The following is a 24,953-nucleotide window of genomic DNA, read 5'->3' on the forward strand; positions in this document are numbered from 1 at the left end:
CAAGTTCAGCAGGACAAGTTGTGTTTTTAATTAGCCTTTATTTAGCCAAAGACTCAGAGACTCAGAGGATGTTATTCCCTCCATCTTCAGCTTCTTCACCTCCAAAAAGCAGGAGGATCTTCACTAGACTATTATTATTCATGAATGTAAATATTCTTTTGTCAATCACAGGGTGAAATACATATTTCTATATACTGTGTGTGTGTGTGTGTGTGTGTGTGTGTGTGTGTGTGTGTGTGTGTGTGTGTGTGTGTGTGTGTGTGTGTGTGTGTGTGTGTGTGTGTGTGTGACAAAGACACATTGGAGAGTCTTTTGGGGGTTCGAGGTAAAAGAACCTCATTAAGGAGGAACCTAAGAGAAGCTTAGTTTCTACTCTGGTTAGATGAAAGTAGAACTTTGAAATTCCTGTTCATCTTATTCTTACACACTTTATTAAACTCCTTAGTTATTTTATGACGTGGACTTATTATATCATTTCATTTCAAATCTTCAAACAGACTTCACTGCAAAGCAGCACAATGAGTAGACAAGAGCAGGGACGTTTCCAGACCCCCTGGGGGCCCGAGGCAAGAAGGACTATGGGGCCTCCCGGCCCCAGAATGATGATGGATAAAGTCCAGCACAACAGATTAGTAAAGAAATACATAATTAAATAATTAACATATCAAATAAATAAGAACTAACATAACTATCTAAACTGAATGCAAACTTTACACACAATATATAAATTCCAGAAAAACAAACAGAACTCAATTGTGCAAAATTTTAAGGACGATAAAAATGCAACTAAGCAAAACAAACAACAATACAAATACTCAACATTTGAGATACGTATGGAATAATTGATGAACATTCAATTCCAGTAACAACTTTAATGCTTCATGTTAACATTTCATTTAATGTAACATTTAGACTCTAGCAGAAAATTGATGAATATATTACTATATTACTATCTTATCACCACAGTCTATAAACTGACAGCAGCATTGATGCTGGTATTAGTTTTAGCATTTGACAACAAACACTTTATTCTGGGAGAAAATATCATTGTCAGCAAAGGACTAAGTTATTGTGTGGCTATGAATGTATGAACACAAGACTCATGACAAAGTGTGTAAGCAAAGCTGGACTACTTCTTAAATAAACCCGTTTAAATTGGTATAACGTTAGAATAGAAATCTGCTCTAAGTTTGTCATACCAGAGAAGTGTATTGTTAACCACACTGTCAAATCTGAATCATTTCTAAATACATATATACACACTTTATGAATGTGTTTAGAAGAAAATGGCTGAAGTCACTTTACATGGACTTAAACGTGCAGTGAACTTTCCTGCTTCTTGGTGGATGACTGGGAGTTTGGGACAAAGTGTCTGGGACTAACTGGGACTAACTTTTTAAAATGTAACACACACAGCTTACACACTCTCACTTACCACGATCACGTTTTTTCTTTTCATATGTTCTTTTCTCTTCATGTGTCCTGACGGATTTGTCCTCTTCATTTTTTCGGTGTTTGACAAGGACAGCACGTTGATGCAGGGTAGTAGTGGGGCCCCATTAGGGAGGTTCCCGATGTGTCATTGTAATGTGTCCTGGGCGTTTCAAGTTGTGTCGCTGATATCCGCCGTCTCTCGGGGGCCCCCTACTCGCAATGAGCCAGTGACTACATCCGAAAGGGCCCCGTGCGGGGGATTTTCGATGCGCTGTCGTTGCAGCGTCTCAAAGCAGTTACATTATTTTGTCATTGAAATTGACTGATGTCAGCCGTCCCTCGGGGCCTCCTTCAGCTCCATGGCTCGTCTGCGCGTCAATGCGACCACGACGTCTCGCCTGCCCGGTCCAATATGGCGACTACATCGACGCAACCGGATTTGCTGTGAACGCAGCGGAAGTTTGGGCGGAGCTACCGAGACTGCGAGGCATCATGGCGGCGAGCACGAAGAACGTGGAAGAGATCCGGACACGGGTCATACTGGGGGAGTTCGGTGTGAAGAATGTGAGTGGGTCCTGGAGGGGTCCTGGAGGGATACTGGAGGGGGACTGGAGGGAGGCTGGAGAGGGTCCTGGAGGGGGACTGGGGAGGATACTGGAGGGGGACTGGACGGAGGAGGATACTGGAGGGAGGCTGGAGAGGGTCCTGGAGGGGTACTGGTGGGATACTGGACGGGGACTCGGGAGGATACTGGAGGGGGAATGGAGGGAGGCTGGAGGGGGACTGGAGGGAGGCTGGAGGGGGACTGGGGAGGGTCCTGGAGGGGAACTGGAGGGAGACTGGAAGGGGTTGTCTGTAGAAGAATAGCATAAAAGTCTGTAGGACTCCCTGAACCTAAAAGCTTTGCCTGCAGCAGTTTGTTTTGGTCTTTAATGCCCGGGACCTTTTGCCAGAGGGTAGGGGGGACACCTGGAGGGGGGTGTCCAGGTTAGTGGGATCATTGGAGATGGAGGTAGCTTCTTCTGGAGCCGCTGTAAATGTCTTTAATGAGAGGTGGTGTGGTCCCAGTGGTTCTCCAGCCTCTCCACCTGCAGCAGAGGTCAGGAGCATTCATGGTGCTCCTGTAGAAGTTCATCAGCAGGGGTTAAGTGAGGGGAAGTAAAGTCTCTGTTGTTCTCCTCACCTGGTGGTAGGTGTTGTACCTCCTCACTGCCGCAGATGTCTGTTACTTGTGATTTTACCTTGACTACTGTAAACCAGGTACCTTGAGACATGACGCAGTGTTCTGGTTCCGGTTCCCCACAGACTCACACCACAGACTTCCCTGGAAACTACCCGGGACACGATGACACCTGGGACATGAAGAAGTTCCAGCAGGTAAACGTCTCCACTGGCCTCTAACTCTCACTTCGGTCCAACATGAGGCCGGCGGGCCAGAACCGGCCGCTGAAGGTTCTACTCCACCAAGCGAGGAGGTTAAATAGGATTTATAGGAGATTTTGACATTTCACTGTATTTTCACCAGAATGTTTCATTAAAATTGACTTTATGTTTATAGTCATATTTAGTTGATAGACTTAATGATTTTAGTCTTTTTGAGTACTAATTGTTTGATCTTGCAGAATTCTAGACAGTTTAATCACATACACTGTGTACCACCACAACAAAGAAACACTTTCAAGAGTAAACATAAAGGTTATTATAGCAATATTTTACTGGTCCGGCCACTCAAGATGAAACTGGACTGTATGTGGCCCCTGAAGTAGTTTTATTTAGGATTTATTATGCACATATCTTTGTATATGTTATATACGTGTTTATAGATGTATATACAGACCCTTTCCAAAAAATTTGAATATCATGGAAAAGTTTATTTATTTCCATAATGCCATTCAAAAGGTTAAACTTTCATAGATTATAGATTCAAACGATTTCAAGTATTTATTTGTTTATTTTGACATAATTTGGGCTTCCAGCTCATAAAACCCATGAAAACAGGACTTCAAAAAATGTGAATACTGTGAAGAGAACCACCATTTACTTATCAGTTTTTGCAGGAAAAAAAGGAAAGAAATTAGGATCACATGAAATCAATCAAAATATGGTACTTTCAAAGTGATAAGTCAATCTTCAATACTTGGTTGGGAATCCCTTTGTCTCATCACTGCCTCGATGCGCCGTGGCATTGAGGCACTCAGCCTGTGGCATTGCCCGGGAGTGATGGCAGCCCAGATTTCCTTGATGCTTGCTGTCAGCTCTTCTTTGTTTTTGTGTCTGGTGATCCTCATTTTCCTCTTCATAATACCCCAGAGAGTCTCAGGGGGCTTTAGGTCCGGCCAGTTGGCTGGCCAGTCAAGCACTGTGATGGCACGGGGGCATCAAAGCAGGTTTAGGTGCTTCTGGCGGCATGGGCAGGGGCCAGGTCTTGCTGGAAGAGGAACTCTGCACCTCCATACAGATCCTCGGCAGAAGGAATCATGAAGCCCTCTAAAACATTCTGGTAGACCGTTGCGGTAACCTTGGATTTAAGAAAGCAGAGTTTACCAACACCTGCATGGACATTGCAGCCCAAACCATGACTGACTGTGGAGATTTCCCACTTGACCTCAAGCAGCTTGGGTTCTGTTCCTCACCCGTCTTCCTCCAAACCCTTGGACCTTGATTCCCCAATGAAAGGCACACTTTACTTTCATGGGAAAGGAGGACAATGGATCACTGGCCAACAGTCTTGTCCTTCTCCTTGGCCCAGTTGAGGCGTTTCCTACGTTGGCTCAGGCTCAGAAGTGGTTTGACCCGAGGAACCAGACAGTTGGAGTCCATCTCCCGGATGCGTCTGAATGTGGTGGTTTTTGAAGCAGTGCCTCTCGCCTCTTTCTGGATCTCTGCCAGATTCTTAAATCTTCTCTGTTTGATAATCCGCTGAAGCCCACGGCCATATCTTTTGCTGGTGCATCTTCTCCTGCCACATTTAGCCCTTCCACTAGACTTTCCATTGACATGCTTGGACAAGGCACTCTGACCAGCCAGCCTCCTGAGCGAGGAATGTTTGTGGCTTCCCCATCCTATCGAGGGGATCAATGATGGTCTTCTGGACAGTTGTCAAGTCTGCAGTCTTCCCCATGTTAAACCCAACTGAAGCAATTTAATGACACCTGGGGAAACCTGTGCAGGTGCTTTGAATTAGTAGATGATTAGTGTGACACTCAGTTTAAAACATTCTTTCAGGCCCTGCAAAACTTGGGCTGATTTCTTCACAGTATTACAATTTTTTGAATTCCTGTTTTCATGGGTTTTATGAGCTGGAAGCCCAAAGTATGTCAAAATAAATACTTGAAATCGTTTGAATCTATAATCTATGAGAGTTCAACTTTTTGAATGGCATTATGGAAATAAATAAACTTTTCCATGATATTCTAATTTTTTGGAAAGGGTCTGTATACTGTATACATCTTCAGTTTTGTGCTTTCCTTCCATAACTTATTTGGTGTTTGGTTTATTCGACTGGTACTACAATTTATCACATGTCACAACGCAGTATTTAGTAGTCCACAATGCATTAGAATGCTGCATATGCTGACTGGGCATCACTGCGTCTACATGTTAGTTCATTATTATACGTGTCAATCAAGAAACAATGAATGAATATGGTTAATAAATGTGAATATTAACAAAAGTAAAGCAAGTAAAAAGTCTGTGGGGGGGGCTGTATGAAAACAGGTAGTTGCGCCTCTGGTGCAGGTACTGATCCCAGATGTTTGTCAGAACTTCAGGATCGACATCGTGCAGCTGGACGAGAGCAGTCTGGAGTTCGACATGGTGGGAATCGACGCCGCCATTGCCAACGCCTTCAGGAGGATCCTGTTGGCAGAGGTCAGAGCTTTACTTCCTGCCACTCTTCACTTCCTGCTTCTCTTTGCTTCCAGCTTCTCTTTACTTCCAGCTTCTCTATATTTCCTGCTTCTCTTTACTTTCTGTCACTGTTTACTTCCTGCTTCTCTTTACTTCCTGTCACTGTTTACTTCCTGCTTATATTTACTTCCTGTCACTCTACTTCCTGTCACTGTTTACTTCCTGCTTCTCTTCACGTCCTGTTTATCATTACTTCCTGTCTCTGTTTACTGCCTGTCACGCTTTGCTTCTTATCTGTAAACTTCCTGTCACTCTTTACTTCCTGTCTGTTTACTACCTGCTTCTCTTTATCTCCTGCTACTCTTTACTTCGGTCTCTGTTTATTTCCTGTCTGTTTGCTTCCTGTCACTCAACTTCTGTCTTTGTTTACTTCCTGTCACTCTTTACTTCCTGTCATTGTTTACTTTCTGTCACTCCTTACTTCCTGTCATTGTTTACTTCCTGCCATTCTTTACTACCTGCTTTTCTTTACTTCCTGCCAGTCTTCACTTCGGTCTCTGTTTATTTCCTGTCTGTTTGCTTCCTGTCACTCTTTACTTCCTGTCACTCTTTACTTCCTGTCACTGTTTACTTCCTGTCACTGTTTACTTCCTGTCTGTTCATTTCCTGTCACTCTTTACTTCCTACAACCCTATTCTTCCTGTCACTGTAGTCCTGTTTCATCGTCAATCAATAGAGCATGGGTCACCAACACTTAAATCTAGTTCAGAAACTAAAATAAAATTATTATAATTAAAAATAGCTCTTTTACAGAGCATGAAATGTTTGTTTCTCACTGATTAAATTTGAGTGACACCATGGAGGTCAGAGGAGAGTGACATGGAGGAAAGTGACATCATGGAGGGCAGAGATGAGTGACATCATGAAGAGGAGAGTGACATGGGGGTCAGAGGAGAGTGACAACATGGAGGAGAGTGACATTATGGAGGTCAGAGGAGAGTAACATCATGGAGGAGAGTGACATGGAGGAGAGTAACAGCATGGGGGTCAAAGGAGAGTGACATCATGGAAGAGAGTGACATCATGGAGGAGAGTGACATGAGGGTCAGAGGAGCGTGACATCATGGTGTCAGAGGAGTCTGACATCATGGGGTTCAGAGGAGAGTGACATCATGGGGTTCAGAGGAGAGTGACATCATGGAGGAGAGTTACATCATCAGGGTCAGAGTAAAGTGACATCATGGTTGTGACACCACCTTGTGTCAGAGTGTCGTAGAGGAAGGAGACATTTTGGTGGAGGAGAGTGACATCATGGGGTCCGAGGAGAGTGACATCATGAGGGTCAGAGAAGTGTGACATCATGGAGGTCAGAGGAGAGCAGAGGAGAGTGGCAACGTGGAGGTCAGAGGAGAGTGACGTCATGGAGGTCAGAGGAGAGTGGCATCGTGGAGGTCAGAGGAGAGTGACGTCATGGAGGTCAGAGAAGAGTGGCATCATGGAGGTCAGAGGAGAGTGACGTCATGGAGGTCAGAGGAGAGTGACGTCATGGAGGTCAGAGGAGAGTGGCATCGTGGAGGTCAGAGGAGAGTGACGTCATGGAGGAGAGTGACATCATGGGGTTCAGAGGAGAGTGACATCATGGAGGAGAGTTACATCGTCAGGGTCAGAGTAAAGTGACATCATGGTTGTGACACCACCTTGTGTCAGAGTGTCGTCGAGGAAGGAGACATTTTGGTGGAGGAGAGTGACATTATGGAGGTCAGACAGGGTGTCCTAAAAAGTATTAAAAGTTGAGAAATCAATTGTGGGAAAATTGAGGCCATTAAAAGTATTAAAACATTCTTAATCGCGACTCTATCAGGTATTGAATTTTATACGCTTTGACTGGGTTGCGTTCTCGGAGCTAGATCGCCTCCGGGTCCCGCGCGTATGGGTGCGACGTCATCATGTCACAGCGAATATTCCGGCGCACAAACAGACAAGAAGAAATTTCCGATCCAACCTGCAGAGATTTCTGATCCATGATCCTCGTCTGCTTCACTGTTGCTGAAATGATCCACAGTGTTTCCCTGCTGCTGCTCTGCTCGCTGGCTGCAAACTGTGGACTGGATTTCCTGAAGGGAGGCGGGTCTCAATGAGACCAGGAGGAATGAGTCAGGAAATCCATTCCACAGTTTGCAGCCAGCGAGCAGGCTAGGGAAGTGGCACTGAGCTATCCAACTTTTCATGACAACATGTTGCTGTTTGGACAGATTTTAATCTCAAAACATCGACGTGGATGTTTACAAAGCCGTAGCACAGCGAGGCGGCGCTCTGCAGTCAGACGTCACTGTTTTAAAACTCCAGCTCTCCGAGGAGAACAGCACTGACATCAAAACAATGAACAGCAGCTCCTCCAGGCTGTCAGCAGCCGACTCACACCTCCGTGAAGCTGCGTCCTACTCCGCGCTAAACTCCCTGAAAATAGTCCCAATGGTTGGAGCTGCGTTAGAGCTGGAAACATTCTGTTGGTGCTGCGTTGCTAAAGAATTTCTCCAGGAATTAATAAAGTGATTCTGAGCTTTTAAAGATAGAACTAGTTTATTATGAGATGATGACGTCACGCAGACCCCCACATTGTCCGAATGGAACAAAAATACTTTGTACTGCTTCCTTTTCTGACCTGATACTAACCTCAAGTTGTCTTTTGAGAGAATACATGCATACATTAGTACATTTCATACTTTACTGTAGAGAGGAGTTTATTACAGCCTCATATAAAGTCAACAATAATGATAATAATAATATTAAAGCAAACAGAGCTCTGGTGTCTGAATCGTATCAGCAGATATACAAATTTAAGTATCGGGATTGGATCGGAATTGAAAGAACGTGGATCAGTGCATCACTACTGCAATGTAGATGAACAAGTTCCTGAAGCTGTCCCTCCATCAGACACCTGAAATAAGAACATTTGAATGTTCATGAATTATGCTTCAATACTTGTTTTCAAAATATTTTAGAGACAAACTGGATCCACATTTTGTCAGTTTGTGTTCTACAGTACTGGACTCTGTCATGCCTCAGTTTTGTGTCTTTTTATTGGTGTACTCTCGTCACTGAATAATATCAGTTAATGTGTGATACTACAATTTATTTTTTGTCTAAAACTAGTCAATAATCCTCTAGTATGCACAAGAATTTAATTCTTCCCTTTAAATCATTAGTGGAGTACTTGTATATAATACAGACAGTTGTTTTCAAGTATTCTAAGGTAATTGAAATAACTGTTAATGTGTAAATAAATTAAATATGTAAATGAACTCTGATAGGCTAAATGTCTAAATGTTTCAGTACTATGTCAGAATCTGCACAGATACTCTCATGGAAAGAAGTTAAATTGTAAAAATAATTTGTGAAATCCTACTATGTTTGTCTAGTCATTTTTAATTGGAGTCAAATATACCTCAAGTTTATTCAAAAAACAATTACAGAAACATATTACAATGTATTTAATGGTCACATTCATACATTCCCCCAGCTTATAGATTTCCATTAAACTTCGGGCAAGTAAATATTTGCCTGAGCAAGTAAAAAGTTGAAAGCACCTGCCCGAAGTCCCGTATGCAAGGTACTAGCCACAAGACTGCTGTTGGCAGCATCTTTCTTTGGTCCACCAGCAACACGACCACCTGGTAACGTGTCAGGTGAGCTAGCCAACACAGCTACGACCGCGACCTCAGCTTCATCGTCTGCTGACATCAGGGTGACTATGGGCGGCGCACCAACGCTGTGTTCAGAGGTTATCTGGTGTCTCAACACAGCAGCAAATCACCACTCATTGAACTTAAACGAAGGTATTGCAGATATTTTTAAGTCGATGCTTCCGGGCATTGCTAAGACGTTCACCTGGGGCAAGGACAAAACTGGATACGTGATAAGATTTGGGTCAGCACCGTTCTTTAAGCAGCAGCTTGTTGACAGCATCAACAAAGCTGGACCCTTTGTGTTGATGTTGGACGAGTCTTGTAATAAGTTCTTGTTTCTCGCCAGTTGGCGTTGAATAACTGTTGTTTCTTGTTGTGACTGAGGGGAACGTCAATAAACCTGCCCTTAGTTTAATTCATTTGTTTGTGTTTTATTCCTTCTCAACTTACCTAATTTCTGTTAAATTGTAAACTACAACTGTTAAAGATGTGTTGCTAACATCTTTCTGCCATATATCTGCCATCTATCTCATTCCTGCTCTATATCATTAATAATCAATCAGTTATATCTGCTCTATATCAATATTAATCAATCAGTTCTATCTGCTCTGTATCATTAGAAGATGAAAGTTTGACATATGAACATAGAGCTGCTGATTCAGCAGTAACTAAAGAAACATCTCGACCTGTGATTCTCAAGCGGGGGTCCGCGTACCCCTTGTGGTCCGTGGTGTAATTGGAAGGGGTCTGTGAAAATCAAACATCTCTTAAAAAAAGATCCTATGACAGGGGTCCTCAATCGGCGGCCCACGGGAGCCACCTGTCTGGCCCGCGGCCCATTAGCTGCACATCAACCTGAAATAAAGGGTGATTTGTGGTAAAAAAAAAAAGTGCTGCTCTACCTTTTTAATCCTCATCCCACACCGAGTCTGAGCACATCTGACGTAATCACGTCAATGCTACTTCGCTCGGACGTCCACGGATTTCAATTTCACGACCCGTGAACCCCCCCCCCGTCATCCAGCAGTGAGTCAAAATTAAAAAATTAAACAACCTGAGCTGCAGCAGCAAAAACTTCAGTTGAACTCTGACTGGACTGAACAGTTTAGTTTGATATTACCGGCCCATACTTGATCTGCAGCAGACCAGAGTTGTCAGCAGAGTGGATCAGCACTTCAACTCTCTGCATGCAACAGCTTTAATACCAACGATCCTCCAAAGTCCCACAGCCACAAAACAGAAATTGAAAATATGACGTCATAAAATCACTCAGAGTCTACGATATGTAGATCAACATCCGCACAAGAAAACGCAACAGCGGCATCATCGCCTGTTTCATGGAACATTGTCAAAGCTAAGAAACTTTTTGCTGATGCTGAGGTAATTCAAAAAACCATTAATATGGTTGATATAGTTTGAAGTGACGAGGAGAAAAGAAAGAAAATGGTTGTGGCGCTGGTAAAGGAGCGTTTACACACGACGACCACAAGTTTGGCAGGAATCTCAGTTCCTGACCAGGAACAGGATTTTGACCTGAATTCTATGATTCAGGGTCGAGGCGTCACGCCATCACGGACAGTCGTCACCTTTTATCATGAGTTATAAGCAAGAGCAGGAAACGTGGAGGATCATCACCAGTCGTTACGCACCGTCAGCATTATTGTTCCACCGTGTTGTAAACTAATATGTCCAAAGCTGCGCTGCGGCGGGCTGCTGTGGCCGTTGCTCATCCTCACTTTGATTAATCTGTCAGGAATGTGGTGAATCTGGAGAATTTGTTCTATTCAGTTGTGGATTTTGCTGTGAGAGACGTGGGCAGCCGCCCAGGGCTCAATCTGTGAAGGAGCGCAGCAGAGGAAATAAGAATCACCGTCTCAGGTGCGTCTGGTGGAGGCGGGGGTTCGCCCAGGGCGTAAAACAAGTCCGATCAGCAACTGAGTTTAAAAACATCTGACTCCACCCCCCCAGTTATTCTACCAGCAGCTACTGAACAGTGGACACACTCCAGAGTGCTCAGCATTCAGAGAAACTCCATGGAGTTGATCAGAGAGGAGGATGCTGCAGGGAGCGAATGCTGTCACTCTGTAGAACATATCAACACACATCACTACTAATCCACACGCTCAGTTACTAACTTCATCATACAGGTGATTCTTGACATTCTTGAAGATTGATTGGAGCCAAAAAGATGTTCCAGGAATGTCAGGCCCATTTAAGATCTATATTCAGATGCAGTAGGTCACATAAAGAACATCAGGAATGTGGCAGGAACGATGGGAAATGATATTGGTAACTGTCTGATAATACTGCGACAAGAAGAGTGGAAGATTTAGTGGAGGAGTGTTCTTCACCTCTGGTCACCGACTTAAAGAAACAGAATCCAGAAACAGACTTTCTGATGCAACAAACATCAGAGGGATTTCCTCATCCGTCACTTTTCTCATCTGATTGGTCAGTCAATTCATTCCTTTTTGTTTATTTGGTATCTAACTGGTGTATTAGAACAGAAATTACAACAATAGCACTAATAAGTTCATTTATATAGCAGTTTTCATACTTCTAATACAACAGAGCACAATTAATAACAATAAAATAATGAAGTGAGAGCAGAAACAAAAGCAGCACCGAAACAACAATTATGGAATTTAAAAAGTAACAAACTGAAAATCTCTCCCTGTATTTCTGTCTCCGTCTCTCAGTGAGTAAATAATTAGATGGCTGCTTGTACACTTACTTTTCTTAAGTTTTGAAAATCCCAGGGTTAAATTATTACTACAACCACCTTGACTACTACTACTAGAATGATGATGATAACAACAATGATAATAGTAATAATGGTAACATCAGATAAAATATTTGCAATTAAAACAACTTTTACTGACATAGAGCAAAACACCTGCGACTGTTCAGGCCCTTGGTTGATCATGCTGGTCTGATTCTGGCCCTCGGGGGGGAATAATTGAGGACCCCTGTCCTATGACATTTACAGGGGGTCCTCAGGGTTGATCTTAAATTTGCAGGGGGTCCAGGACCCCAAAACGGTTGAGAACCACTGATCTAGAACACTGCACCTTGGCTGTTTATGATCACGTGGATCAATAAGTCTGCTATTTGAAGATAATAAATGTATTCGATGAATCTGGTTCAATTCTCCACCTCACCATCAGCACAACCAGGTTCCTCATCTCCAAAATGTGCTGTTCAAGGTTCAAAGTTTGCGTACCGGTATGAACATTCTGCCACAAAGTTTATTTTTTTAAATCACAAACTTTGCGTGGACCTTCAGGACCATTTGTGCTTCAGCAGCCTTTATAGATGAAGCTCCAGGTGTTTCTTCCTGATCGGGGGTTCAAATCACCCGTCAGTCGTCTGGTAACAGGATTTATCAATTTACCAGCTAGCCTTCATGAACATTGGTCCTCAGGAGCATTTTGATCAATCAAAGGAAGAACCCAGTAAATGTTGGTGGGGATGCAGATTAAAAATTAATTTCACTATATATGTAACATGCTGAGCCTGTCACTTTAAATGACAAGTGCATTGTGGGAAGTGGTGATCCTTCACCATCTCCACCTTCGAACCTCCCTCCATCATCTCCACCTTCCCTCCTCCCGCTATAATTTCCACCTTTGATCTTTCATCATCTCTACCTGCGATCCTCCCTCCATCAACTCCACCTTCCCTCCTCCCTCCAACTCCACCTTCCCTCCTCATTCCATCATCTCCACCTTTCCTCCTCCTGCCATCATCTCTACCTACGCTCCTCCCTCCATCATCTCCACTTTCCCTCCTCCCTCCATAAACTCCACCTTCTCTAATCCCTCCATCATCTCCACCTTCCCTCCTCCATTCCCTCGTCCCTTCATAAACTCCACCTACCCTCCGCCCTCCATCAGTTCCACATGAGAGTCAGACAGGAGCCTCCAGTCAGTGAGTGAAACTCCATAATCACCTTCTCCACTATGGTTGGTCTTACCTTCTGTTCTTCAAATTAAAATAAACTTAGCAGGAAGTGTAGAGCCGCAGCAGGAAGTCTGAAGCATTAGCAGGAAGTGTCGAGCATTAGCAGGAAGTCTGGAGCATTAGAAGGAAGTGTAAAGCCGCAGCAGGAAGTGTCAAGCATCAGCAGGAAGTGTAGAATCGCAGCAGGAAGTGTGGAGCATTAGCAGGACGTGTAGAGCCGCAGCAGGAAGTGTGGAGCCACAGAAAGGAGTTTGGAGCTTTAGCAGGACGTGTAAAGCTGCAGCAGGAAGGTTGGAGCTTTAGCAGGAAGTGTGGAGCATTAGCAGAACGTGTAGGGCCGTAGCAGGAAGTGTGGAGCATTAGCAGAACGTGTAGAGCCGTAGCAGGAAGTGTGGAGCATTAGCAGAACGTGTAGGGCCGTAGCAGGAAGTGTGGAGCATTAGCAGAACGTGTAAAGCCGCAGCAGGAAGTTTGGAGCTTTAGCAGGAAGTTTGGAGCATTAGCAGGAAGTGTAGAGCCGCAGCAGGAAGTGTGGAGCATTAGCAGGACGTGTAGAGCCGCAGCAGGAAGTGTGGAGCTTTAGCAGGAAGCTGCACCAGGCCTCTTCCTGGATTGACTGCTCCAGCGAGTCAGCGCCGCCCCTGCCTGTTTGACTGTGTATTTGATGCTGTATAAATAAAGTTGAATTGAATTGCAGGTTCCCACCATGGCCATCGAGAAGGTCTTCATCTACAACAACACCTCCATCGTCCAGGACGAAGTGCTGGCCCACCGCCTGGGACTCATCCCCATCAGAGCAGACCCTCGTCTGTTTGAGTACCGCAGCTCAGGTACACACTTACAGTTCTGGAGACCACTCCAGGAGTTTGACCTGTGACCTCTGCTCCAGGAGTTTGACCTGTGACCTCCGCTCCACGAGTTTGACCTGTGACCTCTGCTCCAGGAGTTTGACCTGTGACCTCTGCTCCAGGAGTTTGACCTGTGACCTCTGCTCCAGGAGTTTGACCTGTGACTTCTGCTCCAGGAGTTTGACCTGTGACCTCTGCTCCAGGAGTTTGACCTGTGACTTCTGCTCCACGAGTTTGACCTGTGACCTCCGCTCCACGAGTTTGACCTGTGACCTCCGCTCCGGGAGTTTGACCTGTGAACTCTGCTCCGGGAGTTTGACCTGTGACCTCTGCTCCAGGAGTTTGACCTGTGACTTCTGCTCCACGAGTTTGACCTGTGACCTCCGCTCCGGGAGTTTGACCTGTGACCTCTGCTCCGGGAGTTTGACCTCCGGGAGTTTGACCTGTGACCTCTGCTCCAGGTGACCAGGCTGCAGAAGACGAGGGTTCAGAGATCGACACCATCCAGCTGCAGCTGAAGATTAAATGTAGCAGGAACCCTGCAGCCAGTAAAGACTCCTCCGACCCCCAGGAGCTGTACCGCCACCACATGGGTGGGTGAAACGCTGCTCCACCCATCACCGTGCTGCTCCACCATCACACAGCTTCTCCACCATCACACAGCTTCTCCACCCATCACCCTGCTGCTCCCCCCATCACATAGCTTCTCCACCATGTAGTTTTTGGCCATTTTAGTTTTAGTCACATTTCAGTCATTTTATACGTGATAGTTTTAGTTCAGTTTTAGTCGATGAAAGCTCGAAAAGGTTTCCGTCAGTTTCAGCAAAAAACACCAGTATTAGTATTAGTATTAGTATTAGTATTAACAAATGAATTGAGGTCAATCAGTGTTGTAAATCAGTACAATAACAATCAGAGATTTGCAACGTCTGAAGGTGAAAGTCTGTGGTCTATAAAATGGAATCCGGATCCAGAATCCAGAACCAGAATCCGGATCACCTCCAGAGTGTAATGGAATCTTCCAGGACCTGATCTCTGTCTGTGGTGAATATTTCCACTAAATCCGTGCAGTAGTTTTCAGGTCATCTTGCTAACAGACATACAGATGGATAATTATACGCCGATGATGTTATTACGTCCTTGAGGTCGACCGGGTGAATCAATAACAACGGTTCATCAAGTACAGATGATTAGTCTGGTCTGGACCTGATCAGCTGTCATGTTGTTCTTCACGTTCTTCATTTTGTTCTCGTTCTCTGTTTTTGTTCTTGTCTGTTGTTTACACTGAGTTGTTTACATCAGTCTTACAAGACAAGACAAAATCGTTGTTTAGTAACGCAGCCTGCTTGTAGGAAAGTAACGGTAATCCCTTCCTTTGCTGGTTACTTGAAGAAAGTAATGGGATTACAGTGAGGAGTTGCTGACCGTCGTTTCTTCTGCTCAGTGTACTCCAGGGACATCCAGTGGGTTCCCATCGGGAACCAGGCCGACGTGTTTGCGGACTGCAGCATCGGCCCTGTTCACCCAGACATCCTGATCGCTCAGCTGCGTCCGGGTCAGGAGCTGGACATCACCATGCACTGCATCAAAGGACTCGGTGAGAACGCCGCTCGCTGTGACATCACGTCCTCAGGTGGCTCAGCTCGCTGGGAGTGTCATGGCCGCCAGCTGGGAGTGTTATGTAGAGCCGTAGCTCAGAAGGAGCGGGTGATGAAAAAACAAACTGCAATGTAAACTACGTCTGATCCGAGTGGAGAAGAACCGAACTCAACCCATGTGAATCTGGAACAACCAGTGTATAACAGGAACCAAGCCGACCAGCAGAACCTCTCCTGACATGGAAGCCGAACCAAAAGAGAAAATGTTGAAATGTAACGGCTCTAGAACTTTAAAGTATTGAAAAAACTTTAAAGTACATGTTGTAAAGGTTGGTCCTGCAGCAGCTGACGTGTTCTCTGGCTCCTCTGGTTCCTTTATCTCAGGGGTCGGCTCTTTTGTCCCTCTGCTGCGGCTCCTTGAGCCTCGGTCCCACTGCAGTTCATCCCTTAGCAGGGTGGGCCGCGACGGTATGGTAAGGTAAGGTAAAGCGGTACGGTAAGGTAAAGTGGTACAGTACGGTAAAGCGGTACAGTAAGGTAAAGCAGTACAGTAAGGTTAAGCGGTACAGTACGGTAAAGCGGTACGGTAAGGTTAAGCGGTACGGTAAGGTTAAGCGGTACAGTACGGTAAAGCGGTACAGTAAGGTAAAGCGGTACAGTAAGGTTAAGTGGTACGGTAAGGTTAAGCGGTACGGTATGGTTAAGCGGTACAGTAAGGTAAAGCGGTACAATAAGGTAAAGCGGTACAGTACGGTAAAGCGGTACAGTAAGGTAAAGCGGTACGGTAAGGTAAAGCGGTACAGTAAGGTAAAGCACACCCCGACCAACTGTGTTGCGCGGTCCCACTACAGAGAGTATGGTAAAATGTAGGCTGGTTGTGACCGACGCGGGGATGTAACGTCATTACGCAACAACAGTGGCGTGAAGAGCGCAGTAGTTGCGGTCACAGCTCCCGGCAGCAGCAGCTCCACGGTCGTCTGAAGCCGTGAGCTTCCTTTATCTGTGACACAGTGGAAACTTTCTCAATCTGGACTGCAGCGTCCTATCCTGCTACTGAGAGGAGCGTCTGAACCTCGTCAGGAGACCGCGGTGCTGCCATATTTCAATAAGGCAGTGTATATTTGTTCCGTCACGGAACTGAAGCGACTTTGGCTATTTTTCTGGCAAAAGCTCTGATTGGTCGATGTCGTTATTTTTCCTGCTGTCAATACACGTGTATTAAAGTCTATTAAGGCTGACTTAGGCCGTGCAATGTGTATAACACCCTGAGTCATAATATAGTTTGAGTTTCTTTTCCTCCGCTTAGTAATATGCTTAAATTCGGGCGGGCCTCCCAGTGTGTTCTGTTAAGTGGAAAACGGGTTCAAATGGCTCTTTGAGTGTTGGAGGTTGCCGACCCCTGCTCTATCTCCTCTGGTTCCTCTATCTCCTCTGGTTCCTCTGGTTCCTCAATCTTAGGGGTGTCCAAGCCCGGTCGTGGAGGGCCAGCATCCTGCAGGTTTAGCTCCTCCCAGTTGCAACACACCTGATTTCAATGAAAGGCTCGTTATTGGGCTTTTTCACAACCTTGGTGAAGACATCATCATTAGATTCAGGTATGCTGAAGCAGGGAGGAACTAAAACATGCAGGACAGGAGCCCTCGAGGACCGAGGTTGGAGACCCCTGGTCTATCTCCTCTGGTTCATCTGGCCCCTCTATCTCCTCTGGTTCATCTGGTTCCTGTGGTTCCTTTATCTTCTCTGGTTCCTTTGGTTCCTCTATCTTAGTGGTGTCGAACGCCGGTCCAGGAGTACCGCAGCCCTGCATGTTCTCCATGTCTCCCTGCTTCAACATTGCTGATTACAATGAGCAGCTCGTTTTCTGGCTTTATGCTGAACGTGGTGATGAACCATCAGGAACATTCAGGTGTGTTAAAAAAGGGACACATGGAGAACATGCTGGGCTCGGCCCTCCAGGATTTGAGTTTGAGACCCCTGCTCTATCTGCTCTGGTTCATCTGGTTCCTCTGTCTCTGCTGGTTCCTGTGTCTCTTCTGGTTCCTCAGGTTCCTCTATCTCCTCTGGTTCCTGTATTTCTTCTGGTTCCTCTGGTTCATCTGGTCCCTCTGTCTCTTGTGGTTCCTCTGGTTCCTCTATCTCCTCTGGTTCCTCTGGTTCTTCTGGTTCATCTCTTTCCTCTGTCTCTTCTGGTTCCTGTGGTTCCTCTAGCTTCTCTGGTTCATCTAGTTCCTCTGGTTCCTCTATCTCCTCTGGTTCCTCTATTTCTTCTGGTTCATCTGGTTTCTCTGGTTCCTCTATCTCCTCTGGTTCCTGTATTTCTTCTGGTTCCTCTGGTTCCTCTGTCTCATCTGGTTCCTCTGTCTCTTCTGGTTCATCTGTTTCTTCTGGTTCATCTGGTTCCTCTATCTCCTCTGGTTCCTGTGGCTCCTCTAGCTTCTCTGGTTCATCTGGTTCCTCTGGTTTCTCTGGTTCATCTGGTTCCTCTGGTTTCAGGGAAGGATCATGCCAAGTTCTCCCCGGTGGCCACAGCAAGCTACCGGCTGCTGCCAGAGGTCAGTCTGCTGCAGGTGGTGGAGGGGGAGCAGGCTGAACGTCTGAAGAGCTGCTTCTCCAGAGGAGTCATCGATCTGGAGGACAGCCACGGTGAGCATGAACACCTGCAGGGAGCGAGAGCACCTGGAGTCTCACCTGTCCTGCCTCACCTGTCTCACCAGGGGCCTCATCTATAAAGGTTGCTGAAGCACAAAAGGTCCTGAAAGATGCGTACGGCACTTCCCACGCAAAGTTTGGGATCTATTAAAATAAACTTTGACAACTTTGGACCTTGAGCAGCACATTCTGGAGACAAGGAACCTGGTGGTGAAGCGGTGAATTAAACCAGATTCATCTCATACATTTATTATCTTCAAATATCAGACTTATTGATCCTCGTAATCATAAACGGCCAAGCTGCGGTGTTCTAGATGTTTCTTGCTTGAGACGTTCAGGGCTCTACATTAAGGCTTGTCCGAACTTCCGGGGCTAGTAAAAGCTTTGCTCGGGCAAGTGAATCATCTACCCACCTTGCCCGAACGGGCTAGTGGTTTTTTGGCGATATTTTGATATTTTTTGGGCAAACATCACTTGGTATCACCAAAGGATCACAACATCGCTGGGCGTGGCCATTTTTGTGTCATGTTTCAACGAGATCTCGCCCCGAGAGCGTGATCACGTGATTCTCGCTGCTGGTAATATAGTCGTATTTTATTGGTACCATCCAGTGCTTTAAGTGGGCTGGTATGAACCGGTACGCCGTACCGGCACTTTTAAATTTGACCCCTCAGCGTACCGGGACTTTGTTTTTGGCGTACCGCACGTACCGGAACTTTTCATCATGTCATGACTGTCAGCCACTACTTTATTCACACACTATGAACCCAGTGACTTAAACAATGAGGTTAATTTATGGATTTTTACTGGTAAACGAGATTCATGCCGACAATACATGGTGATGCGTTCAGGTGCATCACGTAACTCTGCGCTCCGGGGCTGACCAGTCGATCTCAGAGGAAAATCTGCTCTCCTCACAATCACAATCAGCAAATACTTTATGACCAGAGATAGTGTTTGTGTATTTTTGCAGTCATTCACTTGCCCTCTCCCCCCCCCCAGTCCAGTCCGTGGCCCCACCACGGAAGCAGTTTAAAACTCTCTCTTAAAAAAAAAAAAAAAGAAAGAAGAAAAACCTGCAACCCCACAGTGAAATTCATTCCCTGTTACAACGTGGACACACATGCTTTTAGACAAGTGCAGCTTATATTGTATATGTATAAATAGATTTTTTATTTTTTAATATGGTGGGTGCAGCTTATGTTTGTTTTTTAAAAATAGTTTACACTGTACTGTCTGTGGCCCATATTGACGTGATCGACATTTTTCACAATTACACACTTAAATCATTATAATACTGTACAGGCAGAACCAACCATCCATCCATCCATCCATTTTCTCCCGCTTATCCGTTTCCGGGTCACGGGGGTGGCAGTCTGAGCACTGTCAGTCAAGCAACTGAGCGAGCCGGGGTCTACAGGCAGAATATTTCCGAAATATTCAATTCAAATAGTTTTCAGCAAACTGCACCAGGTTCCTGTCCTGTCCATTCCTACATGACCCCAGGTTCCTCGAGGTCACTTTTCAAATGGATTCACTAAAGCTTTTTTTCACAATCACACCTTGAATTACACCCAATACATGTACTGCAGTACAGACTGATTAAATAAAAATCCCATAGGGACAATAAAAGTATATATGAACTTATTCAGGATGGTGTAGTGACATCCACTCATCTCTCTCTCTCCTTCTCTCTCGCTCTCGCGAGATTATAACATGGAACTTGACATTCATTCATTTTCTTCCGCTTATCCGTTTCCGGGTCGCGGGGGTGACAGTCTGAGCACCGTCACCCAGATCACATTGCACCATTTAAGAACCTTCCTGCAGGTGGTGAGCCCACAGGAAGGTGGCGCCCGGCGTGGGACACAAACCCACTACCCTGAGATTGTGACTCTCATGCTCTACCAACTGAGCTAGCCGGGGGACTAACTTGACATACATCAGTAGTTAAATTTCAAGGGTGGGTAAATGTAGTAAATATCGAAAAACTTACACTCAAACATTAAAGCAAGCGAGTTGGACCCCAAGTCATGTTTGACCCCCCGACTCCTTCACTAGGGTCCAGTACTAGAGTCAAATTAATTCAAGTACATGTACTTGCTTATTCAAAAAACAATTACAGAAACTAGGGATGTCCCGATCACACTTTTTGGCCCCCGATTCCGATCCGATTTTTCAGAATTGAGTATCGGCCGATACCGATACTTTCCAGATCCGATACTCACATTGCTATTGCAAATATACTCAGTAGTCTATTTTTGGAGTAACTAAGATGTCTGAAGCTAAAAGCACTATTGGCAGAAGCTTTGTTCAGCTAGAAATTATTGTAAAACTCACTTATTGAATCAAAATTCTTCTCTTTCTCTTTAGTTGTTGTTGTAAACTGAGGGTACATCCACACGACGAACAAACGATCCTTGTCCTCCCTGGCCTTCTCCCAAAAAACCGTCCACACCTCACTATGAACACGGCTCAACACGAGGCTTCAGGGCACGTAGTACACATGCCAGGCCTTTAGGGGCGCTGTGACTCACCAAACACAATAAAAAGGCAGAAGAAGACAGACCACATAGAAATGTAGAAGTAGACTTCTGCACAAAAACACATAAACCACTATATATAACTCTAGTTTTATAGGTCTATGGCCCCGCTTCTTCTGCAACTCGGACTTCTGCTTGTAGTCCGTGATTGTTGTGGTTATTAGGTGACGTTGCGGACCGCGTTTTTTTTTATTTTATTTTTTTTTAGATTGCCGGGGTGATCGGCTGGATTTGCCGATCCCGATCACTCACAAATAACCAATATCGGCCCCGATCCGATATCTACCGATCGGATTGGGACATCCCTAACAGAAACATATTACAATGTATTTATTGATCAAATTCATACATTACCCAACCTTATAAATTTTCATTAAACTTCAGGCAAGTACAAAGTTGAAAGCACTTGCTCAAAATCCTTAATGTCAAGTCCTGCCGGAACTGCTGAATCAGCAGCTCTATGTTCATATGTCAAACTTGTGCTATACAAATAAAGTTGATTGATTGATTACTAATGATACAGAGCGGATAGAACTGATTGAATACTCCTCCACCTCTAGTGACTGAGGACAAAACACAAAGTCCACTGAACCATTTCACATTCAAATATTTAATTTATACCTTAAATAAACAGATAAAACTGAACTTTATCAGTCTGCTGTGTCTCCACCAAAATGTCTCCTTCCTCTACAACACTCCCATGACGTCACTCTCTTCCATCACATCACTCTCCTCCATGATGTCACTCTCCTTAATGATGTCACTCTCTGATTTAGCGTAAAATTACGGCGATCAACAGGCTGATTGAGTTGTAAAAATATTGACGAGGCCCTTTGCATTGACCATTTATGGTAGAAAGTGGGCGTGTTGAGGGCGGAGCCACCTTCCAGGTGGACTGGATCTATAAGAGGAAAGTGCCTGTAGATGTACGTTCACACCATTTTACTGGTCCAGTGTCCACTGTCCTGTTTCATCTGTGTCACCTGTCCTGTCTCACCTGTCCAGTCTCACCTGTCTCACCAGCCCTATCTCACCAGTCTCACCTGTCACACATGTCCTGTCTCACCTGTCATCCTCAGGTAAACGAGTGGCCAAGGTGGTGAACAGTCGTCTGGACACGTGCAGCCGTGAAGTTCTCCGACACAATGACCTGAAGGACCTGGTGAAGCTGGGCCGAGTGCGGGACCACTTCATCTGTACGCTGACTCAACTTTTCACCCTCTTCATGTGTTCACCAGGGAGACACTACAGCAGTCGTGTTCACCAGGGAGACATTACAGCAGTCATGTGTTCACCAGTTACAGAAGTCATGTGTTCACCAGGGAGACATTACAGCAGACATGTGTTCAGCAGGGAGCCACTACAGAAGTCATGTGTTCACCAGTTACAGCAGTCATGTGTTCAACAGTGAGCCAGTACAGAAGTCGTGTGTTTCATGCAGTTAGAGCAGTCATGTGTTCAACAGTGAGCCAGTACAGAAGTCATGTGTTCACCAGTTACAGCAGTCATGTGTTCAACAGGGAGCCACTACAGAAGTCATGTGTTCAGCAGTTAGAGCAGTCATGTGTTCAACAGGGAGCCACTACAGAAGTCATGTGTTCACCAGTTAGAGCAGTCATGTGTTCAACAGTGAGACAGTACAGAAGTCGTGTGTTCAGCAGTTAGAGCAGTCATGTGTTCAACAGTGAGACAGTACAGAAGTCGTGTGTTCAGCAGTTAGAGCAGTCATGTGTTCAACAGTGAGACAGTACAGAAGTCGTGTGTTCAGCAGTTAGAGCAGTCATGTGTTCAACAGTGAGACAGTACAGAAGTCATGTGTTCAGCAGTTAGAGCAGACGCTATTGTTTAATCAACATTCAAGCATTTAACACATTTCATCAATTCATCATTTCACTGATAGTTATAAGTCATGGCAACAGTTCATCCAATCATCTTCTAGAGAGAGAGGGAGAGACAGAGAGAGGGAGGGACAGAGGGGGGCGGGATTCACACCTGAAAGGTGTGCCGTCACCACAGAGAGACTATACATTGTTAAGGAAGGACGGTGGAGGGTCTGGTTGTTGACCTGCTTCGTCTCTGTTTCTGCAGTCACAGTGGAGGGTCTGGTTGTTTCTGCAGTCACAGTGGAGGGTCTAGTTGTTTCTGCAGTCACAGTGGAGGGTCTGGTTGTTTCTGCAGTCACAGTGGAGGGTCTAGTTGTTTCTGCAGTCACAGTGGAGGGTCTGGTTGTTTCAGCAGTCACAGTGGAGGGTCTGGTTGTTTCTGCAGTCACAGTGGAGGGTCTGGTTGTTTCTGCAGTCACAGTGGAGGGTCTGGTTGTTTCTGCAGTCACAGTGGAGGGTCTGGTTGTTTCTGCAGTCACAATGGAGGGTCTGGTTGTTTCTGCAGTCACAGTGGAGGGTCTGGTTGTTTCTGCAGTCACAGTGGAGGGTCTGGTTGTTTCTGCAGTCACAGTGGAGGATCTGGTTGTTTCTGCAGTCACAATGGTCTGGTTGTTTCTGCAGTCACAGTGGAGGGTCTGGTTGTTTCTGCAGTCACAATGGTCTGGTTGTTTCTGCAGTCACAATGGTCTGGTTGTTTCTGCAGTCACAGTGGAGGGTCTGGTTGTTTCTGCAGTCACAATGGAGGGTCTGGTTGTTTCTGCAGTCACAATGGAGGGTCTGGTTGTTTCTGCAGTCACAGTGGAGGGTCTGATTGTTTCTGCAGTCACAGTGGAGGGTCTGGTTGTTTCTGCAGTCACAGTGGAGGGTCTATTTGTTTCTGCAGTCACAGTGGAGGGTCTGGTTGTTTCTGCAGTCACAGTGGAGGGTCTGGTCGTTTCTGCAGTCACAGTGGAGGGTCTGGTTGTTTCTGCAGTCACAGTGGAGGGTCTGGTCGTTTCTGCAGTCACAGTGGAGGGTCTGGTTGTTTCTGCAGTCACAATGGTCTGGTTGTTTCTGCAGTCACAGTGGAGGGTCTGGTTGTTTCTGCAGTCACAGTGGAGGGTCTAGTTGTTTCTGCAGTCACAGTGGAGGGTCTGGTTGTTTCTGCAGTCACAATGGAGGGTCTGGTTGTTTCTGCAGTCACAATGGAGGGTCTGGTTGTTTCTGCAGTCACAGTGGAGGGTCTGGTTGTTTCTGCAGTCACAGTGGGGGGTCTGGTTGTTTCTGCAATCACAGTGGAGGGTCTGGTTGTTTCTGCAGTCACAGTGGGGGGTCTGGTTGTTTCTGCAGTCACAATGGTCTGGTTGTTTCTGCAGTCACAGTGGAGGGTCTGGTTGTTTCTGCAGTCACAATGGTCTGGTTGTGTCTGCAGTCACAGTGGAGGGTCTGGTTGTTTCTGCAGTCACAATGGTCTGGTTGTTTCTGCAGTCACAGTGGAGGGTCTGGTTGTTTCTGCAGTCACAGTGGGGGGTCTGGTTGTTTCTGCAGTCACAGTGGAGGGTCTGGTCGTTTCTGCAGTCACAGTGGAGGGTCTGGTTGTTTCAGCATTCACAATGGAGGGTCTGGTTGTTTCTGCAGTCACAGTGGAGGGTCTGGTTGTTTCTGCAGTCACAATGGAGGGTCTGGTTGTTTCTGCAGTCACAGTGGAGGGTCTGGTTGTTTCTGCAGTCACAGTGGAGGGTCTGATTGTTTCTGCAGTCACAGTGGAGGGTCTGGTGGTTTCTGCAGTCACAGTGGAGGGTCTATTTGTTTCTGCAGTCACAGTGGAGGGTCTGGTTGTTTCTGCAGTCACAGTGGAGGGTCTGGTCGTTTCTGCAGTCACAGTGGAGGGTCTGGTTGTTTCTGCAGTCACAGTGGAGGGTCTGGTCGTTTCTGCAGTCACAGTGGAGGGTCTAGTTGTTTCTGCAGTCACAATGGTCTGGTTGTTTCTGCAGTCACAGTGGAGGGTCTGGTTGTTTCTGCAGTCACAGTGGAGGGTCTGGTTGTTTCTGCAGTCACAGTGGGGGGTCTGGTTGTTTCTGCAATCACAGTGGAGGGTCTGGTTGTTTCTGCAGTCACAGTGGGGGGTCTGGTTGTTTCTGCAGTCACAGTGGAGGGTCTGGTTGTTTCTGCAGTCACAGTGGAGGGTCTGGTTGTTTCTGCAGTCACAGTAGGGGTTATTGACCTGCTCTGTCCCTGTTTCTGCAGTCACAGTGGAGTCCACTGGAATCCTTCCTCCTGACGTTCTGGTGACTGAAGCCATTAAAGTCCTGATGGTGAAGTGTCGACGCTTCCTCAACCAACTGGACGCCACAGACCTGGAGTGACAAGAAGACATCTGGAGTGACAGGAACACACCTGGTCTATCCAGCTGTTCCAGAGACAAGGGCCTGTGACGGCTCCATATATGTTCCTGTATGTTGTAAATATTTCTGTTCTCAGACTAAGAATTTATTAAAAAAAAACACAACTGGTAACTTGT

The 24,953-nt window shown here is 45.8% G+C and overlaps 1 protein-coding gene across 2 annotated transcripts; it reads left to right on the top strand.

Moving 5' to 3' along the window:
* Positions 1-1,896: 1,896 nt before the first annotated feature.
* Positions 1,897-24,953, top strand: polr1c (RNA polymerase I and III subunit C). Of its 2 annotated transcripts, XR_013936033.1 has the most exons (10): positions 1,911-1,998; positions 2,740-2,811; positions 5,197-5,304; positions 13,630-13,762; positions 14,242-14,373; positions 15,225-15,377; positions 15,763-15,856; positions 17,872-18,021; positions 21,650-21,766; positions 24,680-24,945. XR_013936033.1 is itself a non-coding variant. In XM_080481688.1 (9 exons), the coding sequence occupies exons 1-9, from the start codon at positions 1,927-1,929 to the stop codon at positions 24,796-24,798; spliced, it is 1,056 nt and encodes a 351-aa protein (XP_080337814.1). In that variant the 5' UTR covers positions 1,897-1,926; the 3' UTR covers positions 24,799-24,953. The 2 variants fall into 2 exon arrangements, 1 of the variants encoding a protein (XP_080337814.1); XM_080481688.1 differs by lacking the exon at positions 15,763-15,856 and having other exon boundaries at positions 1,897-1,998; positions 24,680-24,953.

This window comes from Lipophrys pholis, assembly GCF_963383615.2.
Source record: "Lipophrys pholis genome assembly, chromosome: 15".
NCBI classification, from domain to species: domain Eukaryota; kingdom Metazoa; phylum Chordata; class Actinopteri; order Blenniiformes; family Blenniidae; genus Lipophrys; species Lipophrys pholis.